At 39.9% G+C, this 15,670-nt stretch overlaps 1 protein-coding gene across 2 annotated transcripts; it reads right to left on the bottom strand.

Moving 5' to 3' along the window:
- Window positions 1–3,482: 3,482 nt before the first annotated feature.
- LOC139614557 (NF-kappa-B inhibitor zeta) lies at window positions 3,483–15,101 on the bottom strand. 2 transcript variants are annotated; one of them, XR_011687076.1, is made up of 12 exons: window positions 14,793–15,101; window positions 14,138–14,259; window positions 12,909–12,933; window positions 12,643–12,689; window positions 12,360–12,507; window positions 11,956–12,262; window positions 10,931–11,036; window positions 10,167–10,313; window positions 7,843–7,903; window positions 7,491–7,654; window positions 5,634–6,392; window positions 3,483–5,525 (listed from the first exon to the last, which is right to left on the bottom strand). XR_011687076.1 is itself a non-coding variant. In XM_071471908.1 (11 exons), exons 1-11 carry the CDS (start codon window positions 14,944–14,946, stop codon window positions 6,360–6,362), a joined length of 1,320 nt encoding a protein of 439 aa, XP_071328009.1. In that variant the 5' UTR covers window positions 14,947–15,089; the 3' UTR covers window positions 6,214–6,359. The 2 variants fall into 2 exon arrangements, 1 of the variants encoding a protein (XP_071328009.1); XM_071471908.1 differs by lacking the exon at window positions 3,483–5,525 and having other exon boundaries at window positions 6,214–6,392; window positions 14,787–15,089.
- Window positions 15,102–15,670: the final 569 nt, after the last annotated feature.

The following is a 15,670-nucleotide window of genomic DNA, read 5'->3' as shown; positions in this document are numbered from 1 at the left end:
ATTTATGGAAATAACTCCATTAGATTTGAATGTTTCCTTCCTCATGTCAGTGCTCGTGGAAAAATCATATGCTATTTACAGGTTCAGAGGCAAATATTGTAGTTGTATCACAGCTTTAGTTACTAGTGTCTCTGCAGATACAGCTCACAAAATACAATATAAACAAATAAATTATGATAATATTATGATTATAGATAAAGCTACCCAGCAGTATGCAGAGCAATCAATTTGGGTGATTGATTGCAAGCAAAGTAAAACTTATAAATAGTTAAATGTTAAGCATTTCTTAACATTAATATTTAATCCTCAGCTAAACCCTCAATAAACCTGCTGTCATTTTGCTTTAAAGTAATACTCTGTGGTACTTTCATAGAAATACACGTTTTACTTTCCTCTGTATGATACAATGAAGCGATACTGAGGCTATGTGGGGAACATGAGTCTGAATAAAGGATAACTGCAGGTAAACAGGTAATACTGCAGGATATGCAGATTGTGCAAATGTTTTCAAATGTTGATAAAACATATATTTAATATATCCCGGAACATTTTAAATGACGGCATTAAAATAAAGATGCCACCTTTTTCTGCTGCCTTCAAAAGATACGAGCTTGAGGGGAAAAGATATTTGTATATTGGCACCTTCCTAAAGTGTTAGTACATGCAAAACAGGACAAGGTGGAGTCAACATCAGTTATAATGCATTTGAAAGAAATTCTGAGGAAGTTTCCGTCTCTTATCAGATTTCTTCTTTTATAAATTTATATTCTTATTCATCGCCTTGTGTTCATCCTGAGGGTGGCCAGGACACAGAAACAGCCTGTTCTGCTGTGAAGTTAAAGGTGCCCTGTTGAGTTATATTTATATTTATATTCAGCGAAAAGCACCGTGAGTATGTTTGAGGTCTAACAAATGTGTTGATTGCATTTCCTCCACCATAAAACAAACAATAAAGGAGATTTTTATTTTGAAAGGAAGTGGAACCAGAACTAGCAACGCTGCGTTTCTTCACATGTGTATGACACAGCGACACTATTTCAAGAGAGTTTCTGTTACTGTTTAACTTCAAAGCTGCTGTAATAAAATTTTTATAAGAAGATCATATCAAATGTAAAAACAATGTGACTGTGTGTAGAGTGTCTTTGGTAGTGATGTATTATAATCTGAATCTGCAGCCGCCACTGTTTAGATCTCTCAGTGTTTTGGTTTCCTCTGTGTCTGCTCATCATTGCATTTCATCAGATGGCCACAAAAATGACTTCAAATGAATGATAAAAGTAAAATATATATGCATGGCTGGATATGGAGGCGTGAACCCTGTATCCATGCACTCCTCCCTTGTATGTGGCACAGATATCCAGGACATGACCTGCACCCTGCAGAGTGGTCATGATGGACAGTGGCTGCACTTCTCCTGGTTTTCTGCACGTGTTTAAAGGATGGAAAACTACTGTTGCTCAACTTCCTGTGGTTTGAAACCTCAGAGCGTGTTGCACCTCTGGTCACACCCACACCACTGATGTCACACCAGCTAATGCTCATGAGCTCCTTTGATATCACTGACTACTTAAGTGGTTTTTCTGGAAGTGAATAAAAACCTGTCAGAGATATTTCCAAATAAATCCTGACCGCGTCTATTGACATTGGAATGGGTGTGTGGGGAGTGTGGGGTCATTATTGCGACTCATTGGCCTGTAAAGCACATTGAAACACCTGTGTTGTGTTTAATGCACTGCAGACATGAGGTTGAACAAAAGAACTGCAAAAAACTACAAACTGCACGGTCTAGTTTTTAAGAGTGTGCAACTCAATACATACTGGAGATGGAAATTTAACTCAATATTGAGAATATTGAGTTAAATTGAAAAATAAGTATTTCCGACTAATGACTTTTTATCAGTATTTTTAACAGACAGTCGAGCATACATAACAACATCATCGTCATCATATAAAATTCAAACACATAAAGTTCACCTCTTTTAATGACAACATACATTAAAATTAAAAGAAAATATCAAAACCAAGAAAACAAATAAATAAAACAACACAAGTGCCTTACATCTATATTTTAAATTGATCAATAAGTTGATCAATCAGTTGCATCCGATACATCAAGTGCCACTTATTTATCTAATCAGACATCCCCTCTATTAATGTCAAAAAAGAGCCCCGGACTTGACTGAAAATATCTTCTCTCCCCCCGACTGTCAGTCAGTGACCCGTTCACGCTGTTACACTTTTCATCGGACTGAAATATGGAACTGGTCTGATGAGCCAAGAACTGTTTTCTGCCCCAGGTGAACATCAGAGACATTCTTTCTGCCCTGCCCTCCTGCAGCCTCTATGTCTCTGAGCATGGAGGCAAACATGCATGAAAACAGGCTCTAATTTTTCTGAATTAGGTCTGTTTTATGGGGCATTTTGTGACACCCCCTGCAGCTTTTTCTTTGTTTACTGTAAACCTCAACTATAACTTCCTTTCCCGCTCAATCTCTTTCCTTGTTATTTGTGGTTTACTTGAATATCTTAAGAACTCTATCTTCAAAACAAAGAATATTTCTGTGTAAATTGGTGAGTGATCCTTGTCTACATGCAGTTGGCAAATGGCTCTTGTTACAGAAACTCGAATTATATCGTGAAAAAAATGTGGGTTTCAACAGGCTCTTTCCCAGGTAAAAGTTGTTTGTTTTCAAACCTTGGCACTGGGAACCAAACAGTTCATCAAGGCATGCAACTAGTCATCTACCTACGCCAACTCAGCAAGCCCCAGCAAATCTATGCAATACTGAAGAGACACAAGCCTGACAGCTGAAGGAGTGTGCTGCTGGACTGGGTTAAGGTCTTTGTTGTCACGGTTTGACATTTGAGGATATGTGATAATACTGTCTGCGTTTTATGACTTGGAAGTGTGTTTATATGAGTCATACTGTGTCATCCATTAAGACGGAATAGGTTCATAATATGACTATAAGATATGAATGTGTAAGAGTGATTACATTTTTATGGAAGTTACAACAGGAGTATTATAGCATGACTGTAAATCTTGTGCTTTGGGGGCGCCTCGGTGGCTCACCTGGTAGAGCCATACCATTAAAGCTTAGTCCGAGTCCGACCCACAGCCCTTTGCTTGATGTCATCCCCCCTCTCTCTCACTGTGCTATATAATAATGGCATTAAAAAGCCCCAAAAAAAAACTTAAAAAAAAAAAAAAAATCTTGTGCTGTTCCAGTGTTTACTGCAGTTTTAATTGGTCAGTAGTTTTACTGTCAGCGCTACAGGAACCATGAATCCTGCCAGGTCACAGTGGAAAAACATCACCACATACGGAAACTGTAGAAAAGCTTACAGCTGCTTCATACCTTTAACTTTTATTATTTGTTTTGTTAATGTTTGGTTTTTGTTGTGATTAAAGCAGGGGTTACCCATGGACGAGTGTAACAGTGGGAAAAAAAATAAATCATAAAATAATTTGAAAAGCAAAGTTTACTGAATCCAGAACTTTATTGATGTCTTTAAGATAGAAATGCACATATTGTTACAGAAGCATGAATTGTAATAATAACCATCACCAACGTGAATCATTATATGACAAAAACAAATTGCAGATACAAACTGCTGCACAAAACTACAAAGAGCTGCTGGAACAGACGTCGCCACCGCGTACGGATGTTTGTGATGCTGCATAGCTAAGCTCGCTTGTTAGCCCATTAATGTTTGAAGATGATGAGAAACACGATTACATGGATTTAACGTTGAATTTTTGTATCACGTGTTATTTACACTCAGATAAACTGTTGGTTGAAACTATGACATCATCTCTGTCTGGAGAACAGCTCTGTCAAAACTATGACAACCTGCATGATTCATCAAACATATCTAACGCAATCAGTAAAAAACCAGTCAGTTAACTGAAAACTGACATGGATAATGACTCCTTGTGAGATATCTACAGTTAACCCACACACTTCTCATACTTCAACCTTCCCATTGAAAAAGCTTTTTAACAGTATTTCATTTTAAGCTAACAGATTTATAAACCTTCGTCCCTGCAAGATAAAACAAGCACCTAAGTGAGCAATTATCCTGTCACGAGAAATTAAATTTGATATGATCTTACATTATAATCTAAGCAGCAATTATCAATATATAAGCTACTGTAAATGAACAACATTATAAGTGTGAGCACTTGATTACTTTACAGGCTATCTCTCTCTTTGACCAGTAAGTAAAAGTAAGTTGATTATTGTTGTGGAAACTGCATGAATATCATCAATAATAAACACAAAACACCGTAGTAGATGAGTATAAAAACATATATTGTACAACATGGTGGAATGTTTACATAGTGTCAGTGTCAGGACAGTTTCCCCTGAACACCTTTTTAAAAAAATCTTCTTTGATATGAAGACTGTCCCTGTCAGGACCGACAGACAGTGACAAGCAGTTAAAGAAAGCCCTGGGCAGATGTCACCAAAGTATGAAGATACTTAACTTCAACTTGACCACTCATTGGCAAATGAATCACATTGTCTACTACAGAACATCCATCTAATGGGGGACCGGCTGAAGGTTTGGTTCATTAAACCGAGTTATTTGGAATCAGGTGGAAACAGAACATGAATCAGCCGACCAGCTCCCAGTACCCCCCACACTGAACTGGAAATATCATCTCACAACTATAACAACAGTTAATCAGTACATTTCATATTCGTCTATCACTAAATAACTATCACTTCAAAATACTCAGATCTGTGTCAGTAGTAAAAAATGCTCCCGTTGTGGTGTTGTCCTTTTCACCGTTACCCACCACCAAACTACAAAACTATACAGAATAAGATCTGATCACTTTTTAAACCTCTGAGCAGAGTTTAACCCAGAAATGATCCTCACTTAAAATAACAAAAAAAAAAAAATCAACTAGGAAACAAGCTCATCGAGAATTCAGACAAATCGTTTGGAAAAACAACATGAATTCTCTAGAAACGTGTTAATGACTGAACAAACTTTAGCAGTACATGCCTTAAAGTAAATTAGATCACATGGCTTCATTGCTCAAATACCTGATAAATGAGTCAAGTAATAAAATACGCAGATGAGCCAATACATTATGAGCACTCATGGAAGAAGGTATTAATGCTGAGTGCCTCATAGCAATTAGCAAACGCCAGATACCAGAGGACACCTTGTGTCTAACAGAGGGCGTGCCCCGACAGGTCGGAGCTCCTCTGGTGGCATGTGAAGCATCAACGGTGCATAAAGCAGGGGGTGGTCAAAATGTTTTATCTCATCAGACTAATCTTTTAAACCTTTAAAAGGACAACATTACCACAGTTATGAAGGAATGCACTGACATTTTAAAAAAACAACAACAAAACAGCACGTTTGCACAATCTTAGTTCAGAGATTCAGGACGTTTGGTCTTGATCAGCTCAAAGACTGAGCGCTGAGTGAAAAGCTGGGCGAGAGGAAAAATTGTCTTTTTTTTTTACAACCAGATCGTTAATTATCAATGCATCAAAAAACTCCTGAGTTTTGAGTCCAAGAAAAGTAAATGTAAACTATTTGGTCAATAGCTTCAGTGCACGACCTAATTTCTCGTTTCTTTTTGTGCGTGCATTAAATACAGATGACACCAGTCGGCAGTTTTCCCGTTGTTGGAAGACATCTTTGACTTTGCCAACCTCGCTCTTCCCCCTCCTTCGTCTTTGAGCTGAGCTAACCAGGCTAAGCATAAACAAAACCCAAAACTCCTACGCATGACCTTTTAAAAACTGGGCTGAGTTGTGTGAAGGTAAATGAAACTATATTTACACCATCACCATACAATACTTACTAAAACCTGTCATGTCCTCTAGTATAAAAGTTATTTAAAGGATCCAATATGTAAAATCTCTTTATTCACATCTTTATTGACTGGTTCAAAAAAACCCAAATCTAAATCAGCCCAGTCAGTTTTTTTTTTTTTTTTTTTTTTTTTTTACTATACAACAACAACAACCTGTGGCGCTGATGTTTCTAATGATCCTATTGTATTTCTAAAATATTCTCATCGGATTTTACATCTGGATCTACACAGACACTGAATGAGGACAACTTGTTACTTCAATGTAACAAACAATGGAAGTTTCACAGAAACCAGCTAATGGGCACCTGACGTTTCTGTGCAGGCTACAATAAATACCTGATTGCAAGTCAGGCATTTTTACCAAACACAAAACATCAGATGCTTCACGCAACAAGCCTGAATTCATTCAATTGAGAGAGGAATTATTGTCTCTCCATGAGGAATTCAAGCCTGAGCCAACTTAGAACATTACTGTTGGGTCTCAACAGCCCTGCCGGGCAGATGTGCCTAGAGGTCAACCCATCCAAGGTTGCATGCTCCGGCTTCCCTGAGAAAGAGATGAAAAAAACAGATTAGTGATCAAAAGTCTCTGGATAATCATTTAATATACAGAAACAATGAATATATTCCTGCAGCATTTCTACGTTAATATTGAGATTGAAGTCAACACTGGTGGAGCAGGTTTCTTTTTTGAGAGTAAATTCTAAAGTTGTAAAAATAATTGAAGCTGCAATCAGCCTCTGTTTTGAGCTAAATGCTAACACTAGCATGCTAATATTGACATGCTTAGAGTTAGGATGTTATATGAGTAAAAATGAGTAGAGAATACTAGAGTTGAGGGGGAGGTAAACTGTAAAGAGATGTGTTGGACAAATGGAAATGTTGAACTGCAGCCAGTTCATCAGTTTTCATCCTCTGAGGGACCAAACGTGTCTAATGTCATGGTTTCCTATTGTTGTGGTGACTTTTCAGCCTGGAACAGAGTGCTCCTCTGGAGGAGACGGTGAGTTTGTTTAAAAATAGATCAGTCAGTTCAAAAACACGTTCAGCTTTTGAACTCAGTTCAGTTGTTCAACCTGCTTGTGAGTCGACTTATTTTAATTGTGCACAACTTGGCAACTGCAACCACAAATTTCTCTGCGTGACACTTCAAAAGCATACCAGCATTCTCAACAGTACTTTACAAGAACATACCCTACAATACAACAACCATAAGACTGCAGGAAGGGACCAGACCTATAGTTTGTATTCATATATTACTTATGTTTTGTTTCAATGACTCATTATTTGTTCATGCTCGTCGCTATCTGGCGCTGCCCCACCAAAAAGCTAAACTACAAACAAGTGACAACTGTACTCGATGTTTCAACAGTTTGATCTGTTTGAATGTCCTCTGGCTACAACTGTTAGTCAACAAGCAGCCAGAAAACAGAGCTGTTCAGCTGCTGAGCACAGACGCTGTGGTTCATGGTTACTGCTTCTGTTAAAAGTGCAACTCATGGTCACATCTTATTCAATATTATTTCCTTTAAATATAAAACATAAGTCTACTCCTGGAACCCGATCTGTGTCAGACGGGAAGAGGATCTAGTTTTCAGTCATTACAGTGTAGAACTATGTGAACAGCTATTCCAGACTGACATACCATGGTATGAAGGTAGCTGCCCATGTGCAGCAGACACTCCAGGGTTTCCATCATCTGTTCCTGGCGGAGCGAGTGGAGTCTGGTGTGACTGGGAGATCTACTGCTTTCCAGCTCACACACTGTGGCCTTCAGAGCCACCGACGCACACTGGAGGACGCTCATTCCTGAGAACACAAGCATCTGGATCATGCATCCACACCTTACTCTTTCACTTTAACATTTAAACACATCTAAAGCTAAACTGTACCAAAGCAACTGATAAAGAAAAAAAAACTATGATTATTTTTATTATTTTATTACCATTTTATATATAACTGATATACTTTTGAAGCCTCAAGGTTTTAGTACGTACCATAGTTATCAGTGGCTTCGACGTCAACAAACACACCGTCCATCATTGCCTGTTTTAGAACCTAAAAGAAAACATACACACTAGTTCAACACAGACGTACAGTATCACGTGGAGAACCACAGACCAACCACAGTTCCTCTCATCTGCCTTAAAAACATTTCTCAGTTCAGACAAGCAGTGAAAATGAAATTCCTGCCCCAGTTGCAATAAAACAGTGCAAATGTGAAAACAGCACATGGTCGCACAAACACATCGTCGTGTTTCAGGACACACTCGACGGTCCCACAGCAGAGGGACGGAGGAAAAACTGAGAGAAACCAACTTTCCTAAGAGCTTTCCACTGTGAACTGTCCAATGTGTGCTTACAATATCACCATTTCCCAGTTTCATGTGAACAACATGTACATGTTTGTGCCATCGGCAACAGACGCACAACATTTAATTAAGTTCCACCCACCTGCTTCAGCAGGTCGAATAATGCTCTGGGCCTGTGTGGAATTCAAAGAGGACATACCTGCCGACTGGCTACAGTCAAAGTGTCGTCCTGCATCTCATAAAGTGCTGGAAATAATGATTGTTTTTTTTCAATACTTTGTTCTGTTGTGAAAGTGAACAAAGGCTAATAAAAGATTTATAATGAGCCTCCCTCCCGCCCCAAATAACACCACATTCTCTGTTAAGTTAAAAAATAAAACTTTAGAACTAAATATTGAGTTATACATGTGAGTAGTGATTAAAGACAAACTGAATAATATGCACAAGTTAAAATTTTTAAACGAAAAAAACTAATGATTAAGTTTGACAAATTTCATTATCAGTGAATCTGCTGATTATTGTATTGATTAACTGTTTGGAAGTGACATCTTCAAACATCATCAAAATAGCTGCAGATTATTTTTTTCCAACTGATTACCTGATTAAAGAGCTATTTGTAAGTTTTGCTGTTGCTACATAGCTAACGTTAGCATTAACAGCTGTTTACCTACCAGTCTGGAAGAAACACTGCGACTTCAGCATCTAACTTTACTCCTTTACTCACTAAGAGCCGTCTCCAGAGGTGTTTTGCTTCTATTTCCTTTACTTAAGTTAGCATGCTAACCAGCTAGCCCCGTCTCCTCACTTTCCGATACCGAGTCAGTGTAGCATCCAGTCTGCCATTCAGAGGAGGTATTATAACCTCCTGTACTGTAAACACAACAATGGCTGAAGCTCTTTGCAAGACTGGCGAGTAAACAGCTGTTTACAGCTGCTAACGTTAGCTATGTAGCAATAGCAAAACTTACAAATAGCTTCTTTAAACAACTAATAGCAGCGATTCTAGTGTAAAAATGGGGGAAACAGCAGACACAGATTCTTTCATACACGGTTCATGGTGTGAAAAGTATTGACGCCACTGTTAAAGCGCGCTGCTTCATTGCCTTTGACTGTCTTCATGCTGTGCTTACACTCCACTGTGACATGTGAGGGGAGAAAAACTCCACTGTGCCTTCACTGGCGCCTACAAGAAAATAAGGTCTGTGGGTGTGTTGGCCTCACGTGTGTCCTTCACAGACAGTGGAAACATCTGCTGTGTGTGTTTGAGCTGTGCTCTAAAAAGTGAAGAGAGAAACATTTGCTTGGACTCATAATGACAAGTTCTCCAAGTTGCTGCTTAGCTTCGCCTATGAAAACCTGAAATAAGTGCTCTGCGTGAGGAGCATCCCACGCCCTTTAACATGACACTGCCATGTGACACACTGATCCTCATTGTCCTGTGCAGCACACACATCAAACACATGTGAAACAAGTTCAGTCAACACATAATGTGTGTTACACTGTGCACAGCTGGTGTTTCTTATCGAACTGGCTCTGTTAGTTTCTGACGGACCTTTTCCTCTGAGTCGTTCGAAGACTTTTACTTACTGACACCAGCAAAGAGGAAACCTTCATGACATGAAAACAAATGTACATGGACCTGAATAACCTGTCAGTTGGGATCAGAGTCAACAATATCTGTGGTCTCGAAGAACTCCTAACAACAGGGGTCACGTTGCTCGTTTGAAGTAAATATCATCAGATATGTGAGAAATGTTTGTGAACTGTGAGCTGCATAAAAACAGAAGAAACAAGCAGTAAACATGTCACCTGACTGATGATGACATTTTCTACTATTTGAAATGTTAAATCTGACACCAAATCTGCAGCCAGTGTCATTTTAAAAACGCTGGAGCCCAACGAGGAGGCCCAAACACTATTGGTGTTGTCTGAGATACCAAGCGCAACAAACAGCAGGGACCATCTCTCTAAAACACTCTGAGCAACAGAGAGAAAAACAAGACTCTAACCTCCAGGACTCGGACGTAGCCTTTCTCAGCACTGAGGTGGAGGCAGGACTTCCCCGAGTTGTTCATCTCGTTGACGTTGGCGCCCAAACGGATCAAATCGGCCACCATGAAGTGATGATTGTGATTCGCTGCATGCAGGAGGGCAGTCTGGGAAAAGACAGCCGCTAACATTAAACTACATGTGTCCAATGATGGGACAAGAATATGTTTATATAGAATAAACAGCTGTATCCATCAGACATTTAAACACTGAGTAGTTACTGATATGAATGATCTGACAACCAGAGTAAATGAAGCAGTAAAAAACTGTTAAGAATTAACTTTCAAACCCACTTTCCACACATCTTTATTATGCATTATATACTATGTTAACCGACTTAATTAACCTAGTATCTGTCAGATGTGGCAGTTCTGCTAAATTACAAGCTAAATGCACATTTTGATTAAGGAGATACAGAATGACAAAACCAATGCTGAGAGGCAGATTATGTTATTTTGCAGATAGTAGGTGAATGTCCTTTATTTCTATGTAACTTTTATTATTATCTTAATACATTTGTTTGCACATTAATTATTCCCAAATATACATTTTATAAAAAGAATGAGTGTTTTTCTGTGTTTTCCTTTATCATGCTTTGTAAAAATCACAGGAAGTCATTAAATACTGTTCTGACTTTCTTACATGGACACAAAAAAAAAAAAAAAAAAAAAAAAGACAGATTTATTTACAAAAACTACAGATGAAAATCTGAACTGTCCCGTACCATTCCATCAGAGTCCTTAAGGTCCAGGCTGTTGAGTGCCACCATCCTTTTAGCGATGGCGCAGCCCAGCGCCCTCTTCCCGACACACGCCACTTTATGGAGAGCTCTGCAGGGACAAACGCAATCCGACATATTTAGACACATTTACTGACACAAAGAGGCAGCATACTTTCTACTAAGAGGTTCACAGGTCTGAACCTGGGTTACATGTGTTCCTTAAAGCTGGGAGAGAATAAAGTCTGCAGGATTGACAGTCTGACCTGTCACAGAAGGAAAAGCTCAGGTGGCTCTGTTCCATTCAAGAGTCTCAGTGAGCCAGCGTGAACAACACCAGGACCGTGAAGCTGAAGGAGCTAAATGGAATTCAGCCACCACCAATCTGTAGCTTTCCTTAAAGGACGAGTCTGCTGATTTAGAATTGAACTTCTGTAACATTGTCAGACTCATTAAAATCAACGCAGCAGAACCAGAGACATCGTGTTTTTTTATTTTCACACATTGTTCTTTTTTGCCAAAACCTGGCGCCCTCATCACCCACAATGCAACACAACTGCAACTGTTTCCCAGTCCAGGGGCTGCATCATTCAGAGGCTGCATCTGAAGACTGATTACATCACATTGGCTCGACTAGGCTCCTTTAAATGACCTTCTTTTCCTGAGCAACGAAGGATCCAATAGGTGGATTCTTTGTGGCCCAACCTATCCCAAGATTCTTTGGGCTAGGTTTAAGTATTGGGTAATGGTACAACTCAAGGTCCAGTTATGTGTTGCCAAGGTTGCAGGCGAATGGAGCCACACTTTGTGATGTAATGGTATGTGCAGACACAGCTGGTGAGGCAAAGAGAAAATCCTTTGTAGGCCTGACCGTCTCATGGTCTATGGCCCTACGAAGGATGCGGCCCCTGAACTGAGACACAGCTATCCTCTTTTTTTATTTCTTCTTTCTTGCCAAAACCTGGTGGTGTTTTATGCCAGTAGTGGCTAATGCAGCCTTGAGTGCAAAGATACACTTGCACCAAACTTACGTTCTGCCATGTTCATCGGCAGCCAGCAGGACTGCATCAGAGATGTCCCTCAGCTGACTCTCCTCCTTCTGCAGCTGGGTCCAGAAGAACGCAGAGTTGTTCAGGTTCCAGTCGTGGTTCTGATGATCGAACCGCTCCTCCCCTCTTCCGCCGTCTCGTCCCGCATTTGCAAAGCCGGAAGGTTGAGGGCTGGTATGCACGAAGCCGGGAGGAGACGGGGCCTTGTAGTTCTCTGCTGTGCCAGGCGAGCAGCTCATGTAGGCCTGGGGGCTGGGGATCATTTCATCGGACTCTTCGCTGTTGTACCCTGCAGGTTGGAGAGAAGACGTGGCATGTGAGGAGTGGTTGTCGCTGTTAACATATTCATCATTAACTGTATAGTGGCTCTTGTCCCCATGAATTACCAGTTGGAGACCACTCAGGGGACACTGGCGGGTCATGAGAGGACAGAGTTTGGGAAGGGGAGCGGCAGATGCTGCCGGTCCTAAGATCCTCCTCCAGCACCTCGACGATGATTGCCAGCTCCTCCAGGCTTTTTGTGGGGCGTTTACTCTGAAAACCAAGGACAGTAAAGGAATACAGGATTAAAACTGTCATGTGATTTACAGCGTTCCATAAACCTGCCTTGTACATAAAGCTGGAGGAACCCTCTGGGAGGAGCTGGGATCTGTGTTTTTCAACACTCACCTTGGTGGTTCGGCATCCTGAGCGAGTTTTGACTCGTTTCTTGTCCCCTGTGAAAGAAACAGTCAAGTTTCAATCTGAGAGGTCTATACAGTTTGTGTGGCCGCAAACCACAGTTTAGCTTATTGCAGACTGGTGTCCTGTAGGTTTTGTTGCTTAGTGTTGGTGCTGTAAACCTCTCACTCCTGTATCTAACTGACAGGTTAAAGCACTTTCACAAAAATCTACACGACACCAAAATGACTTTCATGAATCTGGGTTTTACTGACCTTTGACTCTTTTGCTGCACATCTCCTGCAATTCACACACAAGTGGGATGTAAAAGGGAAAAAAACAAAACAGTTGCATCAGTGCAAGTTGTTTTCTATATGTTTTTCATACACAAACATGAAAGTACATCATAGTATGGCTGGACAGGGTGGGCTCATATGTAAATATTGATTTTATGTCCAACACACAGAAGAAAACTCTGGAGTCTGGAGGCAATGATGCATCAAATCAATGCACCGAGGAGGCTCCTGCAACCAAACTGTGGTGCAGTTACATGAAGACAAGCTCAACCAAATATGAGAACAAGGTATCATCAAAATAAGGATGAAGTTGAGTTTTGAGTTTTGATAACCAGACTAAAATAAATAAAACACAGCTCAAGCTCGCATTCATCTGTTTCTTTTCTCAGCCGGTCTGAACAGGTATGAAAGTGTTGGCGACAGATTTCAGCAGTTAGGTTGTCGGACAGTTTAATCTGATATTAATTATGATATTAATGTGAGTATTATTTTTTTTTTTCATTTAAAATGGTTACTATAGTAACGCTCAAGGAGATTATTCCACATGGAGAAACACATTTCGTACAAAAAAATTAAATCAGGATTGTATTGAATCTGAAAAGCAAAAACTCTGATGTTGAAATGATTCTGTTTAATTTGCTGTGAAATTATGTCATGAGTAAAAAGTTTCTCATTACCCAACACCACAAGTCATCAACATGTCATGTACGGGAAATACCACCAGAAGGATGGTGGTTGGTGAACTGAGCACGAAACCTGAAGCACCTATGGCTGATTTTTAACATTTTTTTATTTAGATTCATCCCATAATGTCCTCATATTTTACTATAGTACAATACTATATATTTATTAAGGATGGCACAAAAGTCAGAAAGTAACAAAAACGGACCCAGGCAACTACAAACTCCCTTAAATTTGCTGATGTAACATGAACTCATTACTCAACTGCAAAACTGCTTCAAATATTTCAGCTGTTTTTGAGCCCATATGACTTTTCTGTGGTTTAGACGCGCAACAACCAACCAGACACCAACTGGAAAGATACAACACAGAAGGTAAACTTCTGCGTGTTTGCATAATAGAAAACCAAACCAAAAACAAGCAAACCAAATTTTACTCTGGCTCTGATTTTGACTGGATGCCCACATTGATGAATATCTCCACCATTATCATTTATTATATTTTGGTCACAGAGAAAAAAATGTTACCTGTAAATCTTGAGGCTCCCAGCCTTGGGCGAGACGGATGTTCCTCAGCAGATCCCTCACTGGCATTTTGACACGGACTCCAAGGTAGACCTTGTCATCGCCATAAAGGGCACACCGTGCACCTGGAGAAGAAACATGCAGGGCTGATAAATCATTTTCTGACTGATGCATTAGACTGTTTTCATTGTTTTTAAGAACATGCTCAAACTAATTGTACACAGTGTCGCTCCTCTATGAGGACGGGCTCTTTGGATAGCTGTAAAGGACAGTAGGATCAGTAGGACATATTTTTTCATCCTTTGCCTGTATCTTAATTGTCTGTTACCAAAGATGGTGATTTTTAGGTACTTGACATAATCTGTTTTTATTTTATCCAACTTTATGCACTGTTTTTCCCAGAAAAATGTTTCCCCCACTACATCTACTCTTCAGGTACAGTTACTTCACTGTTAATTTTTATTTATTCATAGTTATTTTTAAATGTATACCTTATTTAATCAGGAAGTCACATTGAGATCAAGATCTCATTTACAGATGCCAGTTTGCAGTTTATTAGGTACACCAAGCTAAAGATAAAACATCTTATGAGGCCTGTTCGCCAACGCTGCCACTGAATCTTTCAGTGTGTTATTAAAGCAGGTTTTCGTACCTTTACCTTTACCGCCCACATCCTGGACAGTGTGGCCCGGAGGAGGTGCCTCAGGTCCGGCTAAGCCCGCCGCGGCTTCCCCCGGGAGCGGAGAGAGCCCACCGACCGTCGCCTCATCACTTCTTCCTGTCGAGCCCTTTCTTTTGTATCTTCCTCTCATTTTGAACAAGTACCGAGAAACAAAGCGTTATCATGAACTGTGACCGAGTGGGAAATGCAAACCTAACGCTCCCAGAGCTTAAAGTTCAAAATAAAAGACGGACTTCCTGCCGCCGGGTGTAACTGGCCCTCACAGCTTCCCGTCCAGGTGAGACTGGCGGCGCCGCGCAGGACACCTGGCTGCACCGAGAGGCGGGGCCGCCCTGTACCTGCAGGCGGCAGGTCCACTCCCACACCACAGCAGGAGAGAGGGAGCTGGGAAGCGGCCATAACCCCTCAGCACAAATGTAAAAGAAAAGCACATATGTACAAATATACATGAAATCTATTAGAAACTGGAATAATTCCATATATTGACTGATATGTGCAGCCCATACAAATACTGTATGTATGTTTATGTGTATATGCTATATTGTAGACATATGCCATGTAAATATATATCCATCCCACGGCCTGTAAATACATGTTGACATTATTTACAGTGGGTTCCAAAAGTTAGAGAAACATCTATTTTCCCAGAATGAAAGAAAACATGTAAAATGTCAGAAATTATCACTACAATCTGAGGCACCTCACTTTCTCCCCTAAATGTATTCAACAGCTGAAGTTACTAGTTATTTTATACAAATTAACATTTCTTACAGATTAAACCACTCAACAGGATAGTTACATTACTTAAAAAATGTTTTTATGTTAAGTAATCAGTAATAATAATCAAATAATAT

This window comes from Trachinotus anak, unplaced genomic scaffold (genome assembly GCF_046630095.1).
Source record: "Trachinotus anak isolate AG129_WGS33_773 ecotype Australia unplaced genomic scaffold, CSIRO_AGI_Tana_v1 ptg000034l, whole genome shotgun sequence".
Taxonomy (NCBI): domain Eukaryota; kingdom Metazoa; phylum Chordata; class Actinopteri; order Carangiformes; family Carangidae; genus Trachinotus; species Trachinotus anak.
Note: the sequence above shows the minus strand (reverse complement) of the source record. Positions and strands in the feature narration are given on the sequence as shown.

Excerpts from the sequence above, each read along its gene's own strand:
- LOC139614557 (XM_071471908.1), bottom strand. The coding sequence starts at position 14,946 with ATGAGAGGAAGATACAAAAGAAAGGGCTCGACAGGAAGAAGTGATGAG. Across the intron at positions 14,260-14,786 it reads TGTGGGCGGTAAAGGTAAAG|GTGCACGGTGTGCCCTTTAT; the intron begins GTACGAAAACCT and ends TTTCTTCTCCAG. Across the intron at positions 10,314-10,930 it reads TTAAGGACTCTGATGGAATG|ACTGCCCTCCTGCATGCAGC; the intron begins GTACGGGACAGT and ends GTCTTTTCCCAG.